At 42.3% G+C, this 21,077-nt stretch overlaps 1 protein-coding gene across 1 annotated transcript in view; it reads left to right on the top strand.

Moving 5' to 3' along the window:
- LAMB1 (laminin subunit beta 1) overlaps window positions 1-21,077 on the top strand; it is a 77,476-nt gene that overhangs the window by 27,601 nt on the left and 28,798 nt on the right. Inside the window, exons 13-23 of the mRNA XM_005292340.5 lie at window positions 2,145-2,280; window positions 6,414-6,572; window positions 7,418-7,545; window positions 7,769-7,892; window positions 8,447-8,651; window positions 8,822-8,965; window positions 9,337-9,568; window positions 10,780-10,943; window positions 12,440-12,664; window positions 14,747-14,964; window positions 15,671-15,767. Coding sequence (XP_005292397.2) covers window positions 2,145-2,280; window positions 6,414-6,572; window positions 7,418-7,545; window positions 7,769-7,892; window positions 8,447-8,651; window positions 8,822-8,965; window positions 9,337-9,568; window positions 10,780-10,943; window positions 12,440-12,664; window positions 14,747-14,964; window positions 15,671-15,767 — 1,832 coding nt within the window. The remainder of the gene's footprint in view (window positions 1-2,144; window positions 2,281-6,413; window positions 6,573-7,417; window positions 7,546-7,768; window positions 7,893-8,446; window positions 8,652-8,821; window positions 8,966-9,336; window positions 9,569-10,779; window positions 10,944-12,439; window positions 12,665-14,746; window positions 14,965-15,670; window positions 15,768-21,077) is intronic.

Here is a 21,077-nt window from a genome sequence, read left to right as displayed (position 1 = left end):
TGGGCAACTGGCTGGCCCATTATAACTTCGAATCTCATGAGGATTTCACTGAGCAATTCTTTACATAATTAATACACATAAGCAAGACTCTAGCATTCTCATGGTGCTACTAATGGCAAAGTTAGTTATGAAATATTAAACCCACTTTTAAGTACTTTGTCTACACTTATTTTAATTTGGATGATAAAGTTTAACTAAAATAAACAACCTTTAAAAAAAATCATCTCTTAGGGGGTGTTTACAAGACAGCAATTTCCTACCCTGAGACAATCTTACTTTCCTTTTCACTCTTACCAGTCTCCTTTCCCATCAGTGGCTGAGTGATTTATTCGCACTCAGTAATGCTAATGCCTGTTATGTGGCTATTTACTCCTCCTTGCTCTTTCCTGTGCAGATATCAATTCACTGCAGTTCATATGAACACATTCAGCTCAGCAACTTTTTATGGTGGTTGTGGGAAGGTGGGGAGGGCTATCAACAATTTTGGAGCAAGGAGTTCCAGTCTCATCCTCCTGTGTGAACTGCAGTGATTGCGAAACCATCTGGAGAGAGGGTATCATTGACTGGCAGGAAAATGAACAGATGTGCTTTCCTTCTGGCTCTCTAAATCTCCTTAGAGAACTGTGCATTCAGCCTGAAACAATGCAATCGAACTGTCTGCGTTTCACAAGTGTTTTTTCTAACTTTACATTAGTCTTTTGGGAATGGGTGATGTTTGCCCAACCTAGGGTTATTCTGTTAAATAGCTTAATAACAGTTTTCTGGTTCCCTGATTGTGGTGTGTGGACAGAGCAACTGAAACAACCAAAACTGATGTGAAAACCTCCTGTATAATTTTGAACCTTGGACTACCACCTTGGAAGCAGGAGGAGTCTGGCCCAGGCAATGAAATCCATATCCAAATATGGAAAACATCCCTACAATGTTAAAATCTATCTTAGAGAGAACTTCCTTGATTCCCCTTTGGGACCGCTAAGGCATTCCTTATTTTCTCTAATTAGAAGGGCTTTTCTTCTTGGAGGAAATGAAAAGCAGAGTTTAAAGTTGTAGCCAGCGTCACTGTTGGCTTCTGTTGCACTTTTTCAAATATTTGCAAATAAGCCTCGGAATCGGAGCTGGTTGAAAAAGGGGGGGGGGGGGAGGGAAATTGTAATTTCTTTTTTTTCTGTTTCACATCATATTTTTATTAAAATTTTTCATTTATCAAGAAGTATGCTGTGATTTTTGTTTTTTATTGAAAGCCAGTTTATTTAGTAAGTGAAGAATTTCAGTAATTTCAAAAACGAGTTTCATTTAAAAATCATTGATTAAAATTTCATGAAAAACAACATTGCAATCATGTCAACAGTTTTTTTGCAAAAAGTTTCATTTACAAGAAAAGGCCATTTTTCATTTTTTTGACCAACTCAATGCAAGAAAAGATCTATTATAAATAATATTGTATGGAAACTTCCAGGACAATAAAATTAACAAAACAGACAGTCTTGGGGAAAAAGTTAGTATCTTTACTATTTAGAAAATAAAATAGCTGGTTTTGGAACAAAGATTTTTGTTATGTTAACCTCGGTTTCAGCCCTTCCCCAACCACCTCCATCCCCTCTGCTTGAAGAATGACACTGTCTTCTTCAGAACCTTTGGGCCCTGATTTCCCAATCTTGTAAAATACTGATTTCACAAGCCCAGAGGGAAAAAGAATATTTGGGTGAAGTGCTGTTTGGAGGTGCTTCTTCCCTCACAAAGTTTATAATGTAACAGTTAGAGATAAATATAGGAGTTCAGTAGAACCTCAGAGTTATGAACCTGACCAGTCAACCATGCACCTCATTTGGAACCAGAAGTATGCAATCAGGCAGCAGCAGAGACACACAAAAAAAAAACAAAAAAAAACAATTACAGTACTGTGTTAAACTACTACAAAAATGAAGGGAAAACAGCATTTTTCTTCTGCATAGTAAAGTTTCAAACCTGTATTAAATCAATGTTCAGTTGTAAACTTTTGAAAGAACAACCATAATGTTTTGTTCAGTTACGAACATACCTTAATTCCCGAGGTGTTCATAACTCTGAGGTTCTACTGTATTTTCTATCTGCTTGGAACTCTCCTAGTATATGCACAACATAAATTCATTCGCCTTACATTTCAGCTGCTCAAGTGAAACTGGCCAGTGTCAGTGCCGACCCCATGTGATTGGACGCCAGTGCAATGAAGTGGAGTCTGGCTATTACTTCATGTCATTAGACCACTACATCTATGAGGCGGAGGAAGCCAACTTTGGTCCTGTGAGTAGAAAATTTTAATATGCAGGTTCAAGAGAAATGTGGAAAACTCTGCCGACCCTTTAGTTAGCATCCCATGTTTCAAAAAAGGGCCAATGTTGTAACTATTTAGTTTTTGCAAAGATATCACTGAAAAATGTAGAATTAGGTCCTGTCAGAGAACTGTTAATTCACAGCTGGTAGGCTGGGTATCGATGATAATGCATGTGGTAATTTAAAGGGAAAAGGTATTTTGCCATTGTTTTTCTTTTTAAATCCATTTCCTGACCCTTGTTGTGTTAACATAAATAAAATTTGTCTCCTGGCCTAGCAGCTCTTTTATTCCACTGCACCTAGATTTGTAAACACAGCATTTCTCAAGAATCCAGGGAATGCTGTCATTGGGTCACTTTGCTTGTTTCAATAAAAATCCCACATAGAGAATATGTGGCTTTTGCAAACAGACATTTAAGCATCTTAGCAGCTGTCCATTTTTGCTGTTCTACACCTAAGTGGGGTTTCTTTCTTTAATGAATAAAGAGGGAGTTAAGAGACCAAAGAAGAGATTTATAGATGTTGTTAGTTATCTCTAGTTTAGATAGCCCTCTGTGCCCAGACTGCACGTCCCTTTTCCTCCCCTGCCCCCTTATTAGTCATGAATGCAACCTTACTCTTAATTCATAGTCAGCAGCTAGACCATTATATCAATTATACCTGCCTCCAGCAAGGAAACAGAGGTAACTCTCTCCAAAAGCAGCAGATAGTAGTTTGCTTGAAATTAATTAACGAAGGCAGTCACTTTGCAGCATTAGACAAATTAGGCTTTTTCTACTGAGTCCTAACTTATGGAGAGACCCTACAGAATACGGTTACCATATTAAAACATTTAAAAAAGAGGACACTCCACGGGGCCCTGCCCCTTCCCCGCCCCAACTCCGCTCCCTCCCCTGAGCGCCCCGCATTCCCCCTGCTCCTCCCTCCAGCCACGCGAAACAGCTGCCCGAGTGCTACTGGCTTCACGGTTTGCCGGGCAGCCTCCAGACCCTGCGCCCTTGGCTGGGCGCTTCCCCTCCCGGGCTCCAGCTGCGCTGGGGAAGCGCCCGGCTGGGGGTGCAGGGTCTGGAGGTCTGGGGGCTGCCTGGCAAACTGTGAAGCCGGTAGCACTCGGGCAGCTCTGCTCTTTAGCTACACAGAGCTGAGGTGTCTGGGGGGAGCAGCAGCAGCCGCCGCCACCGCCGGAGCCGCTCTAAGGTAAGCAGGGGACAGGGATGCCGGCAAAGCATTTTCCCGGACATGTTCGGCTTTTTGGCAATTCACCCCAGACGGGGATTTGAGGACCAAAAAGCCGGACATGTCCAGGAAAATCCGGACGTATGGTAACCATACTACAGAAAGAAAGTCAATGTAGACTAGAACTTGAAACACAACACAGGGTATATAAGCTAGTGCATGAACCTTGGTTACTGTGTAAGGATTTGCCCTGTGAATGGAAGGGTAGCTTAGGGGAAGTCTGCAGATAAACCTTGCTTGGGAAAAGAGCCATTTGAAAAATGCAAACCTATTTTTCTAAAAAAAAAAAAAAATTCAAAATTTTCAAGTGTTTGCTAATACTTACAAATGTTTCTACTAGTCAGAGTGAGATGAAATAACTGCATTTGCATGCAGGGTTCTAACACTAGACAGTGAGTTGTCTGCAAGATCCTAGGTCCTGTCCTGACTCCTTGTCACAAAGCGCCATGAGTATTCATCTCAAAACATGCCCGAAAGCTCCCTTCTCTCTGACTGCATGCAGGTAGTGTGTGACCCTTCTTGGAGGACTATGTCCCTTTGCCCAAAGCCTGGGTAACTTATAGCCATGCTGTCTTTGGAGAGTGTGAGAATGCGTGATGGGGCTGTCACAGTTCAGTTGCATGTGAATTCCCCCTCTTTAGACTAGCTCAGGGGGCAGGGATAGCTCAGTGGTTTGAGCATTGGCCTGCTAAACCCAGGGTTGTGAGTTCAATCCTTGAGGGGGCCACTTGGGGATCTGGGGCAAAATCAGTAGTGGGGGAGGGATAGCTCAGTGGTTTGAGCATTGGCCTGCTAAACCCAGGGTTGTGAGTTCAATCCTTGGGGGGGCCATTTACAGATCTGGGGGAAAAATCTGTCTGGGGATTGGTCCTGCTTTGAACAGAGGGTTGGACTAGATGACCTCCTGAGGTCCCTTCCAACCCTGATATTCTATGATTCTATGATTCAAAGGCACCCGCTCTCAGGCTTCTGGCTCCCTTGGCCATCACCTCTGACACAGTGGAGACCTATGTCTCACTCACTTCTGACTGGGATACTTCCAAGGTGCACAGTTGTTTCCAGCTTTCACTGTGTTAGTCCCAGCAGAGACCGGCTACCCAAGCACACCTGATTGCTTTTGCTTCTGAGATGGTTAACAGTGTGACTGTCCAGGAGCTGTAGATACAACAAACTTTTTTATGTAAGGCAAGCCCATTTTATTCTCAAGGTAAAAGCACTACAGAGAAAACATTAAAAACAATAAAAGACCATACGCTCATGCTTACCAGAGATCACCTCAACTCTAGCATGGGCTCTGGCAGGTAGTTAGTCCTTCAAAGCCCACCAAATGACTGGGTGCTTGCTCTGAGCTGAGGCTGGTATGAACTTCCTGGTCACAAGTTCATAACAGCCTCTGCTCAGAACAAGCACCCCATCTTATGGGGCCTTAGTAGGCCTAGTCCTTCCAACCCTACCCTAAGGATTGGGGCCCTCCTTGGACCAGGGGTCCCTGTCCATTTGCTGAATCAGAAAGAAGGCCCTGAGCCCATTTAAAACCAGGCTCTTTGTCCAAAAGTCCTTTCTTTGTCTGAGGGTCTGTGGAGAATCCATTCTGAACTGGTCTGTGTACCTCTCCAAGGGGAGGGAGTGGCTTCAAAGGCATTACATTAGCATCCCCTTCCTACTAGAGAAGGTACATACAATGCACAATAATACATACACAATTGCATTTTTGGTACAATGGACTCCAAAGGTATTAAACCTGATTCAGTAAGATTGAACTTTATTCAATAAAGTTCATTCAGGATATTGTGGGAAATTGTCAGTTTGTCACTGGGGCATCCTGATGTAATAATCATATTGACATTTCCTTAAAATGCATGCCTTCTTACTAACCTGACCTGACCTGAAGAAGAGTTCTGTGTAAGCTCTCACCAACAGAAGTTGGCATAATACCTCACCTTCTTCTACCTTATCTACCTTCTTATTAAGACAGTTTTCTTTGGCATGTGCAGGATGTTGTCTTATTTTTATACAGATTCATTGGTTTTGATCTCTTTCAAACAGGAATGTTGAGTATCAAATAATTCCATATTCTTATATAAAGTACCAGATAAAAATAGAAATTCTAGACCAAAGGAAATGGCCATGTTTTTAGTTCATAGGTTTATGCCTGTCTGCCCTGGATTCTCTATCTTTTAATGTCCCTCTTTTGTCTGGATGGTTATTGTCTGAATTTTTAAGAGGAGCCCCTAACTGCTGGTTTGGGTTGCCCAGTTCTAGTCAAACAGGTCTCTAAAAGGTAATTACACTAGCTGCCCTATTTGAATGGTAACTGGTGTGTGTTACATACTGGATGTGTGAGTGCTCAGCAATGATCAGATAAACTCAAATCATTACAAATACAACATGAAAAAACATGAGTAAAGCTACATCAATTACACTCTGGATTGTAGCAATAACTTTTATTGACTTTATTTGTGTTTCGGTTTTGTGCAAGCTTGTTTTTAAATAAGGTCAATGGTTTATATCCGTGGTATTTTAAATTTAAAATCTCATTACAATGAATAATTTGATGGAGAACTATGCAATAATAGTTTCATTCAGTCTCTGTGCAATGAAAGAAAAAGTGTTGTATTTGCAAACAAGAAGACAAGGTGTAGATATGCCTACATCTGTGTGTACAAAAGAGAGCTTATCTTCTATATAACACGTGACTTTAATAACAAACCAAGCAACCCAGAAAACATAAATACAGAAATAACCTGTTAATCCACAGTTAGTCCGTGGAGTTTCTGTGCCTGTGGATTTCTGTTCCCACCATTGAACAGGAATGTTTTAGCTACGTTTGGTTTTAAGTATTGCAATAACTTCCCCCTCTTCCTTAGGGAGTGAGCATAATTGAACGCCAGTATTCTCGAGATCGTACCCCATCCTGGACTGGAGTAGGATTTGTAAGAGTCCCTGAAGGGGCATATCTGGAATTCTATATCGACAATATTCCATATTCTATGGAGTATGATGTTGTGATTCGCTATGAGCCACAGGTAATTGGCCACTCTTTACATACATGTTTATCAACGTTGTTACCTCTTGAGAGGGCGATGACGGGTTGTAGATATATTTAACAAGGCCTGAGTTTTCCTTGTGGAATGCTAGAAGATGACTGGTGCAATGATAGTCTTTTTTACCTAAAAATAACTTGGAAATGCAAAAGACTTTTACTGACCACTACTGTTGTTTGCATCACAATCACAAATATTATTTATTATCTTATTATAATTGTGTTATTGAGGTGCATGATGCTTACTGGACAATTAAAAATTTTTTGGCAGACCCCTTATGGGACAGCTGAGGATACAAATTAGGCATAACACAGCAAGGATGACTAATAAACAAAGGGTGTGGAAACGATTGCTATGTGACATTAGGAGACCAATTGCACATCTCCCACAAGCAATCCATATGCTGAAATAGAGTTACATAAAATATTAATGGAATATTTGTGAACACAGGAATAAACATATGCATCCGAAGAAGTGGGCTGTAGTCCACGAAAGCTTATGCTCTAATAAATTTGTTAGTCTCTAAGGTGCCACAAGTACTCCTGTTCTTTTTGCGGATACAGACTAACACGGCTGCTACTCTGAAACGGGAATAAACATGAACCATTCCAAGGAAACCTTGATCTGTTTGTGGATAGTCCACAAACAGGACAAACCCATCAGATAAATTGTTCTGTAACCAGAGCTGCATAAACTGTATGTACTGGAGTGGAATGCCATGAATTGTGATTGTTACATGTGCATCTTGTTAGTTCTCATTCTCATGCAGTTTTGATATCAGAAGTTTAATCACTTATCCATTGGTTAATGATGACCAATTTTTCCAGTTACCAGATCACTGGGAAAAAGCTGTTATTACTGTTTCACGCCCAGGCAAGATTCCTACAAGTAGCCGATGTGGTAATACCGTTCCTGATGATGATAATCAGACTGTATCATTATCACCAAGCTCAAGGTCTGTATAACTATTGTATCATTCATTTTAGGATTGATAGGCTTTTTAGGATTTGGTTGCACAAACTTCCAAACATTCTTTTCAAAACTTACCATTCATTCTTAGTAAAAATCAAACAAGAAGAGGCAAAATATTTTATCCTGTAGGTTCCATAGAGCCATCTGAAAAGATTTATTGCATTCAACATTTTAAATGAAAACCAAATGTTCTGTTTCCAATCCAGATATGTTGTCCTTCCACGCCCTGTATGTTTTGAAAAGGGACTGAATTACACTGTTCGCCTGGAGCTATCACAGTACTCCTCCTTCGATACTGAGGTGGAAAGCCCATACACACTCATTGACTCTGTAAGTGCAAGTTACTTTATGGATGTTTTTCAAGAAAAATTAAACTTAAAATACTAAGTGTTGTATTTTCTGTTTGGGCACTGCTACGTAAATCCCACTGAAGTCAATGGGAGTTTTGTTCACTTATTCACTGGCTAAATTTGGCTATACATTTACAACGGTTTCAAGCACTGTACACCTCTTCAGATTTAAAGTATGTGCCCTGTTTGGTTTCTTTTCTGATATGCGTTCTTTGCTGTATATTACAGAATCACTAACATGTTAAGTGCTGTACTGCTAAAGTTTGTATCTTTGGAGAGGCTTATTTATACAAGTGAGGCAGACACATCATGAATATCAAACCTGATCTTTCATATTTTCCATAAAATATTAGTTTTGTGGATGCTAGACATTTTTCTATGAAAATTAACAAGATCTTGTTGTTGCTGGGTTTTTTGTTTTTCTTTTACTTTAAAAAGCCAGTGTAATAAGAAACAAAGTAATATTTAGTTTAGACAAAAATGGACTGCAGCATTACAAATGGTAACGTTTTTCATTTTATAATTGTTTCATAGCTCGTTCTTATGCCTTACTGCAAATCGCTGGACATCTTCACAGTGGGGGGCTCAGGCGAAGATGTGGTCACTAACAGTGCTTGGGAAACATTTCAAAGATATCGATGTCTGGAAAACAGCAGGAGTGTTGTGAAAACCCCTATGACTGACGTCTGCAAGAATATTATTTTTAGCATCTCTGCACTGTTACATGAGACCGCATTATGTATGTACAACTTAATTGACTTGCAGAGTAAATCACAGTTTTCCAGTTGTTAATGTTGTTGCCAAGATGTGGGTGGGAGGTGTGGGTGTATGTGTGGAGAGATGCTGCTCAAACCTGTTTTATGAGCTGTGGTGCTCTTTTCCAATTTCTGTCCTCTTTTCACTATTCAGCTTGCCAGTGCAACCCTCAAGGATCATTAAGTTCAGTGTGTGACTCTAATGGAGGACAGTGCCAGTGTCGTCCTAATGTTGTTGGAAGAAGATGTGACAGATGTACTCCTGGCACCTTTGGGTTTGGACCTAATGGATGCAAATGTACGTTTAATCCGTAATCTCCGCATATTCAATCTAGTTAGGCAATGGCAAATCTAATAATGGGGAATATCGGTATCGAACACTTTCTAACAAGATATTCTTTAAGGTACTGTTGTTCTCTGGATCTAAGTATAACCTAGGAAATCCAGTTTAAAGTCTCCACTCTGTCGAATCTTTATATTCGAATACAATGGTAGGGTCTGGTTTTCAGCCTTTACTGGGGCAAAACTCTCATTAGCTTTTGTGGGAGCGCTACTGGGTAATGACGGCAGAGCCAGGTCCAGGGCTGCAGCTGCATAAATGGAAGAAGAGAAGTTTTCCAACTATCATTTCTTTTTAACTGCATTTTTATATTATTTTATTTTATTTAGCTTGTGAATGTCACTTACAAGGTTCTGTCAGTTCCTTCTGCCATCCTGAGACTGGCCAGTGCTACTGTTTCCAGGGAGTGTATGGCCGTCAGTGTGATAGGTGCTTACCTGGATACTGGGGATTTCCAAGCTGTCAGCCTTGCCAGTGTAATGGCCACACGGATGACTGTGACCCATACACTGGGGAATGTTTGAATTGCCGCGATTCCACCATGGGACACAACTGTGAAAGGTATGGTCTCTTCTTATAGCTGATTTACTGGTACGTTATTATACGTTGTAAGCAATATTCACTGAACCGCCCCAGGCAAAACTAACACCCAGTCCTAAAGTCATTTCTCAAGTAAGTCCCATTGAAGTCGGTGAAATTAGCATGATCAAGCACAAAACCCTGATTCTGCACTGAGGTGCCCCACCCTTATTACCGGACAGGGAACCTGTGTCTCCTGTTTATAAAGGAGAAGTGGCCCCTATGTAAATATCACATGTCCATCTTACTTGGATTTCAGCACAGAGAAATAGGAATGAATAGAAATGTCTTGGTCTGCCAAACTGGACCACCTGGGTTCAGGACAAGTCTAAAGGCTTGTTTGGGCGGGTGGGGGGAGCTGTCTTGAAAGTGACAGTGTCCATTTATAGGAAGAGGGCCAGCTCTCACTGCAAAAATTCCTCTCATAGTGTCCGCTTTGTAGTGGCAGCTGCGCAGTGGAGAGCAAGGCAGAAATTTTACGGAGATGAACAAACCCAGGATTGTTTCAGACACTTAATTTTAATGAGGGCAAAACGGCAGGACCCATTTTCTTCCGTCCCCAGCAAAAGAGCAATGAATATGTTAAAAAATGCCACAGTTGGTGAGAATATATACAGCTGAAAGAGCTACAGAGATGAAAAGTCTGTGTAGAGTTATCACAACTAGCGGCCAAACCTTGGGCCCTGGTGCAGAATTGGCCAGAGCTGCATGGACTCTGGCCAGTTTGCAGCCATGGAGACCAAAGCAGATTCTGAAGGGAAGAGGTGAACCCCATCCTCTGTAAGCAGCTGCTTGGCACCTGTGTGGCCTCTTATCTTTGCTCCAGGCCCAGGGCCACCCATTTGAGCAAAGGAGTGTGTGTTGAGGAGGCATGAAACTGATTTCTCCATATAAATGTACCTAAACGCCTACCAGAGGAGGTTTTAAAGTGTGATGATCAGAGGTAAGACATAGCATTTGAGATGGAATGGTTTGGTTTGGCATGGCATATTACTTGTAATGCTAGTATGAACCAAAGAAAACATCTTTACAGTAGTGTTATTCATACTGTGAATAACAATTGGAGACCTATAAAAGATGTCTGTCTCCCTCATCCCTCCAGTCATTGAAAACCATTCTAGTGTGATTTCACATCAGAAGAAATAGTTTGTACTGTATCTGCTTGCGGTCTCACAAGCCTTTATTTAATACAGGTGCCTTGGTGGCTATTATGGAGACCCTGTCCTGGGATCAGGAGATCATTGTCGGCCTTGTCCTTGCCCAGATGGCCCAGAAAGTGGGCGTCAGTTTGCTAGCAGCTGTTATCAAGATCCTATTACTCTGCAAATTGTGTGTGTCTGTAACGTGGGATACATAGGTAAGTACCATGTGCTTTAAAGTGCATCTACTGAGTTTTAATCTGGCTACAGAGAGGAACTATGTAGAGCAGGGGTGGGCAAACTTTTTGGCCTGAGGGCCACATTTGGGTATGGAAATTGTGGGTATGGGGTGCAGGAGGGTGCTCTGGGCTGGGACCGAGGGGTTCGGAAGGCAGGAGGGGGATCAGGGCTGGGGCAGGATTTTGGGGCACAGGAGGGAGTCAGGGTGGCAGGTTCCGGGTGGCGCTTACCTCAAGCAATTCCCAGAAACAGCGGTATGTCTCCCCTCCAGCTCCTACATGGAGGCGCAGCCAGGCGGCTCTACGCGCTGCCCTGTCCGCAGGTGCCGCCTCTGCAGCTCCCATTGGCTGCGGTTCCTGGCCAATGGGAGCTGCGAGGGGCAGCGCTTGTGGTGGGGGCAGCGTGTGGAGCCCCCTGGCTGCCCCTACTTGTAGGAGCCGGAGCGGGGACGTGCCACTGCTTCCGGGAGCCCTGCACCCCGACCCTGTTCCCCAGCTAAAGTGCCGGAGCAGGGTAAGACCCAGACCCAGACCCCACTTCCCGGTGGGAGCTCAAGGGCCAAATTAAAACATCTGGAGGGCCGGATGTGGCCCCCAGGCCATAGCTTGCCCACTTCTGACGTAGAGGAAAGTAGAAAGCACCAGCATAAGCACTGGCAGAAATTACTGTAGTACCAGTATTTGTAAGTGTTGTAGTTTTTATTTACAAATTAAGGGCCAATCTCTGACAAGCAATGCATGTAAGCATTCACTGGAAAATCAGTGGGAGTGAGAGAAGTTACCCACCCCTATTATTCCTATATCTGCCAAATCTCTCCACCTAGTGTTTGTTGTTCAGCTTAATTTAAATTGTAAGCACCTTAAGAGCAAGTCTTTGATTTTATGCATCTGTGAAGCACCATGTACCCCTGTAGCAATATATAAATAATGAAGTTATAAGAACCACTCCCAGCCAGCAGGCAAATACTGCAGGTAGGAGTGGCACTTTGAAAAAGCTAGGAAAGAACGTCTTGCATAGCAAAAATTTCTCTCTATATATACATTTTAATGAATGTTTATGATGCTAGAAGTTCTTTGAGTGCCCAGCTCAAGCAAAGCATCCCTATTGAGGACAGTACTGAAGTCAATGCATAGGCTTAAAGCTAATCCTATGTTTAAGTGCTGTCCTGAATAGAGATGCCCATTAACACATGTTGCAAGTTCTTCCCTGAATCTGGGCCTTGAATTCTGAAGTCCATGAAAAGGAGCTGTATCCTACCCTGCTATAAATGGTCTCAATTCCATTGAAATCAATGGATCTCCTCAACTTAGATTTGCTGAGGATCCAGACAAGTATTGTGTTTTGTTTCTCTGAATATATTCAACTCAATTTCCTTTCAACTACTCACTTTCAATCTCTTGTCACACTGTCTTGCTGTTTATTGACTTGTTTGTTAACGAGCTATAATAATTCCTTGGATTGTTTGTTTAAACAGGAAGCAGATGTGATGAGTGTGCTTCTGGTTTCTTTGGAGACCCTGAAGAGACAGGTGGAGTCTGCCAGCCGTGCCAGTGTAACAACAACATTGACATGACTGACCCAGGGGCCTGTGACAAGCAGTCTGGAAAGTGCCTGAAGTGCTTGTATCAGACAGAGGGTGAAAATTGCCAGCTGTGTAAATATGGGTACTATGGACATGCATTGCAACAGGATTGTAGAAGTAAGTGGGGGGGGGGAGGGGTCTTCCTATTCCTCACTTCTATAGCACTGGCCAGAATTCATTTACCTACACTAAACTCTATATCATTAGGCATAATAAACTGTGAAGCTGTTGATTTTGCAGGTGGCCTCAGGACATTAATGGAGAATGGCAGATAACCTAGAGGTTTCAGAGTAGCAGCCGTGTTAGTCTGTATCCGCAAAAAGAAGAACAGGAGGACTTGTGGCACCTTAGAGACTAACAAATTTATTAGAGCATAAGCTTTCGTGGACTATAGCCCACTTCTTCGGATGCATATAGAATGTATGTTCCATTCTATATGCATCCGAAGAAGTGGGCTATAGTCCACGAAAGCTTATGCTCTAATAAATTTGTTAGTCTCTAAGGTGCCACAAGTCCTCCTGTTCTTCTTTTTGCAGATAACCTAGAGTATTTTAAATTTACCAGGAACCATTTCTGATTAAACTGATGGTAGAAACCTAATTACCTCTGGCTAAACATTGGGTTTGCAGCTTTTCTTGTGTTCAGTGTGATTCTTCAGGGGGCAGGAGTCGTTTAGTGTAACAGGGAGAAACGAGACACCTATCATTTACGTGTCCAAACATCTGAAAGGATGGGCTCTTGTGGGATAAGGATTTCTTGCCTTCTTGTGAGCATTCATTGTTTCCCTCTTATCAAGAGATGGAGCATGGCCATTTCCTGCTGCTTCTTAAGCCCTGAAGACATGGCTTTTGTTTACACAAACATTCCTGGGATGTTAAAGAACAGCAGGAGTGGGTTCCTGAAAGCTCAGAAGGAAGGGCTGCCTCAGGGAATGATAAGTGTTAAGTGGGGCTATAGTCACATAATGGTGTGTTGTTCTGTGTTTTTTAAAAAGGGAATCTCTTACTCCAGAATGCTACTCTGTGCTTATCCAGAAAGTTAGTCAGAAAAAAGTGGTTTTTTTCTCTCTTTTTTTTTACTATTTCTATTAGCAGAGCAAACATCTCCGGGAGGGAGGGAGGGAGCTGAGTTCTATTGTGGGTCACATACCATCCCCCGAATTTTTAGAGATCTGTGTTGCAAAGTCTGTTTCTGATGGTTATGTGGGAACCAGAAAGAATCCAGCCTGACTTGCAGATCCCAGGGTGTGTTTGCAGGAAACTAATAATCTCTTCCACTTTGTAAGGAGAGCACATTTTATATGAAAGACAATTAACCTGGAACCCCATGGTGTTCCCCTTCTTACAAAATTCACTTTTCAGAGTATTACTGTGCTTTAAAGACTCCCTTTATCTGCTTATTATATGTAGTCCTAGTCCTGCAAGATGTTAGGAATCCTCAAGTCACCTACTGTGCATATTATAGGAGCACTTCACAAGATTAAGCCTTAGTTACACGATTGCTCAAATTAACTTGGAAACCAATGTAGCAATACTCTGAGATCCGTCTGCATCTTTGCAAGGTTAATAACTTGCAGCATAAGTTCTGAAAAATTAATAGAGGCATTTGAATGAGAAGGCAGTTTACCATACTGGGTATTTATACTGCACTTGTCACCATGGCACATGTACCCGGACAGGCTTTAAAGGATGCTTCATTAGGTTTTTCCTCCCAAACCATCTGTTTTCTAAGGCTGTGTCTACACTACACAGCTTTTAGAGACAGGGCTGTGTCGCTGCAGCCGTGCCACTAAAAGTTGTGCAGTGTAGCTGCTGTTTGTCGGCTCTCCTGCCGACAAAGAACTTCCACCTCCAACGAGCGGCGTTTTTGCTCTTCTGCTGACAACGCACTGTTCACACTGGCACTTGTTGCAGCAAAACTTTTGTCTTTCGGGGAAGTGGGGGGTTTAACACCTCCTTAAAGACAAGTTTTGTCATTCAATTGCCAGTGTAGTCATAGCCTAAGTAACTTACAATGTCAAGACATGCCAGTAGGGATGTCTGTGTAACTTTCCCCATTTGAATAGGATCACATCTCCCTGGAATGAGTAATACATCCTCTTTTGGTAATACATCAGTAACCGACATTTAGGTTTGGACTCAATTTAATGTGGCATTGTGCTAGCATAGCAGAGTTAGGCTGCCTGCTCTTCCATTACAGAGTGCGTCTGTAACTACTTGGGAACAGTGCGAGAGCACTGCAATAGCTCAGAAGACTGTCAGTGTGAGAAAACAACCGGTCAGTGCCAATGCCTTCCGAATGTGACCGGGCAGAACTGCGATCGCTGTGCACCAAACACTTGGAGACTGGCCAGTGGAACTGGATGTGAACTGTGCGAGTGCGATGTTGCTCGTTCCTTCGAGCCATCATGTAATGAGGTAAGAAATGCATAGGGCCTCATTAGTCTTATCCAGCAAAATACTCCTCTGCATAGTTATTGGCTGTATTCATAGGAAAGCTGCACAGTGGCTCAGTAAATCAGATTGCAAATGTTGCCTTCCAGAAGAGACGGTAACGTTCTCAGTAGGCTGTATAACTTCTAGGGCTGTGGGAAAGTCATGACAAAAATGACAATTCAGGGACAAACACCAGAGGAATTTAAAGACGGCACAGGCATTGTCTCTATGCCCCAAATAATATTTCTTTCCCCAGTGCACACATGACAAGAAAGGCTGGGTTGTCAGAAGTGCTGAGCACCCCAACTCTTATTTTTAAAGTCGAGGGGCACTGTAGGGCCCCGGCAATCATGAAAATTTGGCTCTAGTCATTCAGTTCTAAAGATTATGTTCTGCTAGATAGTCCACACTGGGGTGAGCTTTTTAGGATCGGGTCCAGAGAGATAGGAAGCATCACAATTTTCTTAAATTGTTTTTATCGTTCAGCTTCAGTCTGTGTCCAGCCATGTTGCTTTCTGTTAGTGAGCTCGGCTGCTAAGTCTTTGTCAATATATGAAGAGACCAAAATAACACTACCTGAGCATGTTCCCAACAAGCTGCTGGGAATAGCTCCAAGAGCTTTGCTGGTGATGTTCCCTTCCATACAGGAAAACCAATTCACTTTCTGTTCTACTCCTATTTTTAACAGTTCACTGGGCAGTGTCAGTGCATGCCTGGGTTTGGAGGCCGCACCTGCAGGGAGTGCCAAGAGTTTTTCTGGGGTGACCCCAATGTGGCATGCCAAGGTGAGTCTAATTTCCCTGCCCTCTATTCCCTTGCTGTGTTCTGAATTACCTGTGTACACTTTCAGTGATTGGAACCCTTAAAACATCTATTCACCTTCTTTTAAAGGGGTCCTCCTGACCAGTTTGTGTAAAAGTTGTTTATATTGCCCTGAATGTTGCAAGCTCTGTTCTGGTTCTCCAGAGCGATGTTGACCACTTTCCTTCAATGTGAACAAACTTAATTAAACAAAAGTGCATTCATTTCAGCAACTCCATATGTTCATATATGCCATGGCAGTGGGCATGCTTTTTGCATACAGAAAAAAGAGATCAGCAGGGGAAAATATGTCAAGTAGTTAAGGCATTATAAACAAGAGTAAGGTTTTTTTACAGTCTTTGGCAGCACCTTTCTTAATGTTGTGATGTTTGCATCATAATGGTTTAAAGAAACATGTCCATGTTTGGTTACACTGGCATGCTGTTTTAGTAAGGATGGGCAGACCCAATGCAATTCTAGCAGGAGTCTGGTGTACAAGGTAGATTTGTTTAGGGAATAAGTAATAAAGGGATAGATAATAGGACAGAAAATATCATGTTGCCTCTATATAAATCCATGGTACGCCCACATCTTGAATACTGTGTGCAGATATGATTGCCCCAGCTCAAAAAAGATATATTGGAATTGGAAAAGGCTCAGAAAAGTGCAACAAAAATTATTAGGGATATGGAACGGCTTCCGTATGAGGAGAGATTAATAAGACTGGGACTTTTCAGCTTGGAAAAGAGACGGCTATGGGGAGATATGATTGAGGTCTATAAAATCATGACTGGTGTAGAGAAGGTAGATTAGGTAGTGTTGTTTACTACTTCTCATAACACAAGAACTAGGGGTCACCAAATGAAATTAATAGGCAGCAAGTTTAAAACAAATAAAAGGACGTATTTCTTCACACAATGCACAGTCAACCTGTGGAACTCCTTGCCAGAGGATGTTGTGAAGGCCAAGACCATAACAGGGTTCAAAACAGAACTAGATAAATTCATGGAGGATAGGTCCATCAATGGCTATTAGCCAGGATGGGCAGGAATGGTGTCCCTAGTCTCTGTTTGCCAAAAGCTGGGAATGGGCAACAGGGGATGGATCACTTGATGATTACCTGTTCTGTTCATTCCCTCTGGGGCACCTGGCACTGGCCACTGTCGATAGACAGGATACTGGGCTAGATGGACCTTTGGTCTGACCCAGTAGGGCCATTCTTATGATGTTAAGAACTGGTCTTTATTTAGAAATAAACCTATTTAATTAGGATTAACTATTGCTTAACCTTTTATACTACAGCAATTTGTCCAAATTGTCAAGCAACTACTGTGACAAGAGGACATCTTAAAGTAGCAGGATTTATGGGCTTATATTACCAAGTTTTGTTGCCAAAAACTGCCTTTTGGCCACAAAACAGCAAGAGTATACACACTGCAGTGGGACTTTTGTCACGAGAAACACCCAGTTTTGGCAACAAAAAACTTCCACCCCTCCGAGAGACTTTTGTCTTTTCCCCCTCCCTTTATTGTCGACAAAGAGCCAGTGTAGACATGCGCCCCTACCCTTTCAAAGCTCCGGGAAGTATCTGTGTGCTGCTCCGTTTGGGGAACAAACAAAGAGCAAATCATTGGAATGCTCCTGTTCTGCCGGGCACTAGGAACACAGCGGCAGGCATACTGCTGCTGCAGGGGGAGGGGGACAGACTGCTGTGCTGCTTTGCCATTCCTCAGCATGGAGAGCTCCCAGAGCTACTCATGATGCTGCTCTCGGCAGCTGAGGGGGTTGTGGGAGAACTCTGAGACAATCCCAAGATGCGCAGCAATCGGCTCTTCTTTCCCACAACACTGCACTGTGGGATACATACCCACGTGATAAGAAGAACAGGAGTACTTGTGGCACCTTAGAGACTAACAAATTTATTAGAGCATAAGCTTCCATGGGCTACAGCCCACTTCATCGGATGCATATAGAATGGAACATATAATGAGGAGATATATATATACACACATACAGAGAGCATAAACAGGTGGGAGTTGTCTTACCAACTCTGAGAGGCCAATTAATTAAGAGAAAAAAAACTTTTGAAGTGATAATCAAGCTAGCCGAGTACAGACAGTGTGATAAGAAGTGTGAGAATACTTACAAGGGGAGATAGAGTCAATGTTTGTAATGGCTCAGCCATTCCCAGTCTTTATTCAAACCGGAGTTGATTGTGTCTAGTTTGCATATCAATTCTAGCTCTGCAGTCTCTCTTTGGAGTCTGTTTTTGAAGTTTTTCTGTTGTAATATAGCCACCCGCAGGTCTGTCACTGAATGACCAGACAGGTTAAAGTGTTCTCCCACTGGTTTTTGAGTATTTTGATTCCTGATGTCAGATTTGTGTCCATTAATTCTTTTGCGTAGAGACTGTCCGGTTTGATGATGATGTCCCCAATGGTGACATGATCTATTGACAGAGGGAGCAAGTGTGAACACCCTTTGGCGATTTTTGTTGTGTTGACTTTTGGGTGTCGACACAAGTTTTGTCAACAAAACTTGGTAGTGTAGACAAGCCCTCAGTGTATTGGAGTTTTCTGTCTCTATACATCCTCTTATGTTACTTAGGCCATGTCTACACTAACAAGCTTGCAGTAGCACAGCTGTGCCGCTGTAAGATGGCTCGTGTAGCCATGTTATGCCGATGGGAGAGAAACCAGCTCAATGAGCAGCAGTAGCTATGTTAGTGGGAGAGCATCTTCCCCCGACATAGCATTGTGCACACTAGTGCTTATGCCGGCAAAACTTATGCTGGTCACACCCCTGAGCGACAAAAGTTTTGACAACATAAGTGCTAATGTAGACATGGCCTTAGACTATGTTTGAAGGAATTTTACCGAATACATAAGGTATTTAATCTTTTAGCAAAAGATTATTCTCTTTGTTTCAAGCTGCATAAAGGGACAATGCACTTAGCTAGTCAGACAGTATGCTGACGATACGTCTGTTAGTCTATAAGGTGCCACAGGACTTTTTATTGCTTTTTACAGATCCAGACTAACACGGCTACCCCTCTGATACAGTCAGACAGTATGCTCCAACCAGCAAAATACCAGAACCAGATTAAGTGGATTGTTTAGAAAACTGAGTTGTGTTTCACTCTGTTATAAGCAAGTCTGTTAATTTAATAGGGGAAAGAAACTTCAGACATTGTCCAGACCAGAACAAACTTGTGTCTGTGATCTGTTTAAATGGGAGACTTGGCCAGGAGGGTTTGCAGCAGCCTCCTAGATTAGATTAAGGTATGTTTCCTGCAGGGAAAATGTACTTGCTGTGATCTTTTAATAAATCCTTTTCAACTGATCTTCCTTGGAATCCCCTACCTAAACAGATGTGGGTGTCTCAGCTATTCAGGAACTGGTTAGGGATAAAGATAAAACACTCTTGAAGTTACTTGGTGGTAGGGCATGTATTAGATTTCTTCTGAGCAAACTAGCATATTAATTGCTTTCCCCAGGGCTGCATGTGTTCCTCTGGTTAAATGCGGCTGACTGTGCCTTCAATCTCATAATGCTTCAGGGCAGTGATTGTCTCCTGATATCAGCTCTCTCCATCAAGGCTGGTTGATGGAATCCATCAGTACATGTTATCAGCAAGACTTGGCTGTGTGCCAGCATTTCTGACCTTTTACTTGGTTTCTGCTCTCTCTTGAACAGGGGAAAACCTGCTTTATAATGACTCTAAAATGAAAAAGCAATAAGGTATTATTCAGAAAACCTTTTTTCAAGGTAGCTTTAAACTTTCTATTCATCTAATAATCCCACCCCCTCTATTTTATAGCAACACAGCAGACTTGCTTAGCTATAAAATTTCATCTTCCTTGGGGTCGCATCTAGCAGAAAGCATCCATGCTTTTGTGAGCCACATAGCCTTTGAAAGGCCATAGAGACCAGCTCATCAGTATGCAGGGGTTGGTCCAACCTGGTTTGGATGACCCAGCCTTATGTGCCAAAGAACTCCAGAGAATTCAGCTGCTCCCTGTCCCATGGGCCGATCTGTAGTAACTTGCTCTATGACCCCAAGAGGTCGTGATGTAGAATATCAGCCTGCCCATAGGCTTTTTCTAGTTATCTTGCATGCTGCGAATCTCTGGGACTGAGAAAGGAGAACCCTGCCTCCCCACTCCACTCCATTGGGCAGGAGCCAAGGTTGGTTTCAGTTCCACTCTGTTCTTTTATTGACCAAGTGCCTAAATGGTTAAAGTTTACTGGGCTTGGAATGTGATACAAACCTGGTCTGAGTTTTTTGAATTTGTAACAAATGCCTAAACCACAGGAGTGTTGTGTGGTGATGGAATTCATTGCATGAATTTTGCAAGTGCTGAGAGAGGGGCGTTTGGCCTGCGGCATAAGAACTGCCATACTGGGTCAGACCAATAGTCCATCTAGCCCAGTATCCTGTCTTCTGATAGTGACCGATGCCAGGTGCTTCAGATGGAATAAACAGAACAGGGCAATCATCAAGTGATCCATTCCCGACTCCACACCCAGCTTCCGACAAACAAAGGGTAGGAACAATCAAAGGGTGGGGTTGCATCCCTGACCATCCTGGCTAATAGGTCCATTAAAGGTTATCTACCATGAACTTATTTAGTTCTTTTTTGAACCCTGTTTTAGTTTTGGCTTTAACAACATCCCCTGGCTATGAGTTCCACAGGTTCACTGTCTGTTGTGTGAAGAAGTATTTCCTTTTGTTTGTTTTAAACTTGTTGCCTATTAATTTCATTGTCTGACCCCTAGTTCTTGTGTTATGTGAAGGAGTAAATAACACTTCCTTATTTACTTTCTCCACACCAGTCAAGATTTTATAGACCTCTATCATATCCCCTTTTAGTCATCTCTTTTTCAAGCTGAAAAGTCCCAGTATTTTTAATCTCTCCTCATACAGAAGCTGTTCTGTATGCCTAATCATTTTTGTTGCCCTTCTCTGTACCTTTTCCAATTTTTTTCTTTTTCTTTTTTTTTTTTTTTGAGATGAGCAACCAGATCTACATGTAGTATTCAAGGTGTGGTCATACCATGGATTTATATAGAGGCATTCATGATATTTTCTGTCTTTATTATTGAACCCTTTTCTAATGGTTCCTAACATTCTGTTAGCTTTTTTGACTGCCGCTGCACATTGAGTGGATGTTTTCAGAGACCTATACACAATGACTTCAAGATCTCTTTCTTGAGTGGTAACAGCGAATTTAGACTCCATCATTTTGTATCTATAGTTGGGCTTATATTTGCCAAGGTGCATTACTTTGTATT

The sequence above is a fragment of the Chrysemys picta genome, chromosome 1, assembly GCF_011386835.1.
Source record: "Chrysemys picta bellii isolate R12L10 chromosome 1, ASM1138683v2, whole genome shotgun sequence".
Taxonomy (NCBI): domain Eukaryota; kingdom Metazoa; phylum Chordata; order Testudines; family Emydidae; genus Chrysemys; species Chrysemys picta.
The sequence above is the reverse complement of the archived record's forward strand: the minus strand, read 5'-3'. Positions and strand labels throughout refer to the sequence as shown.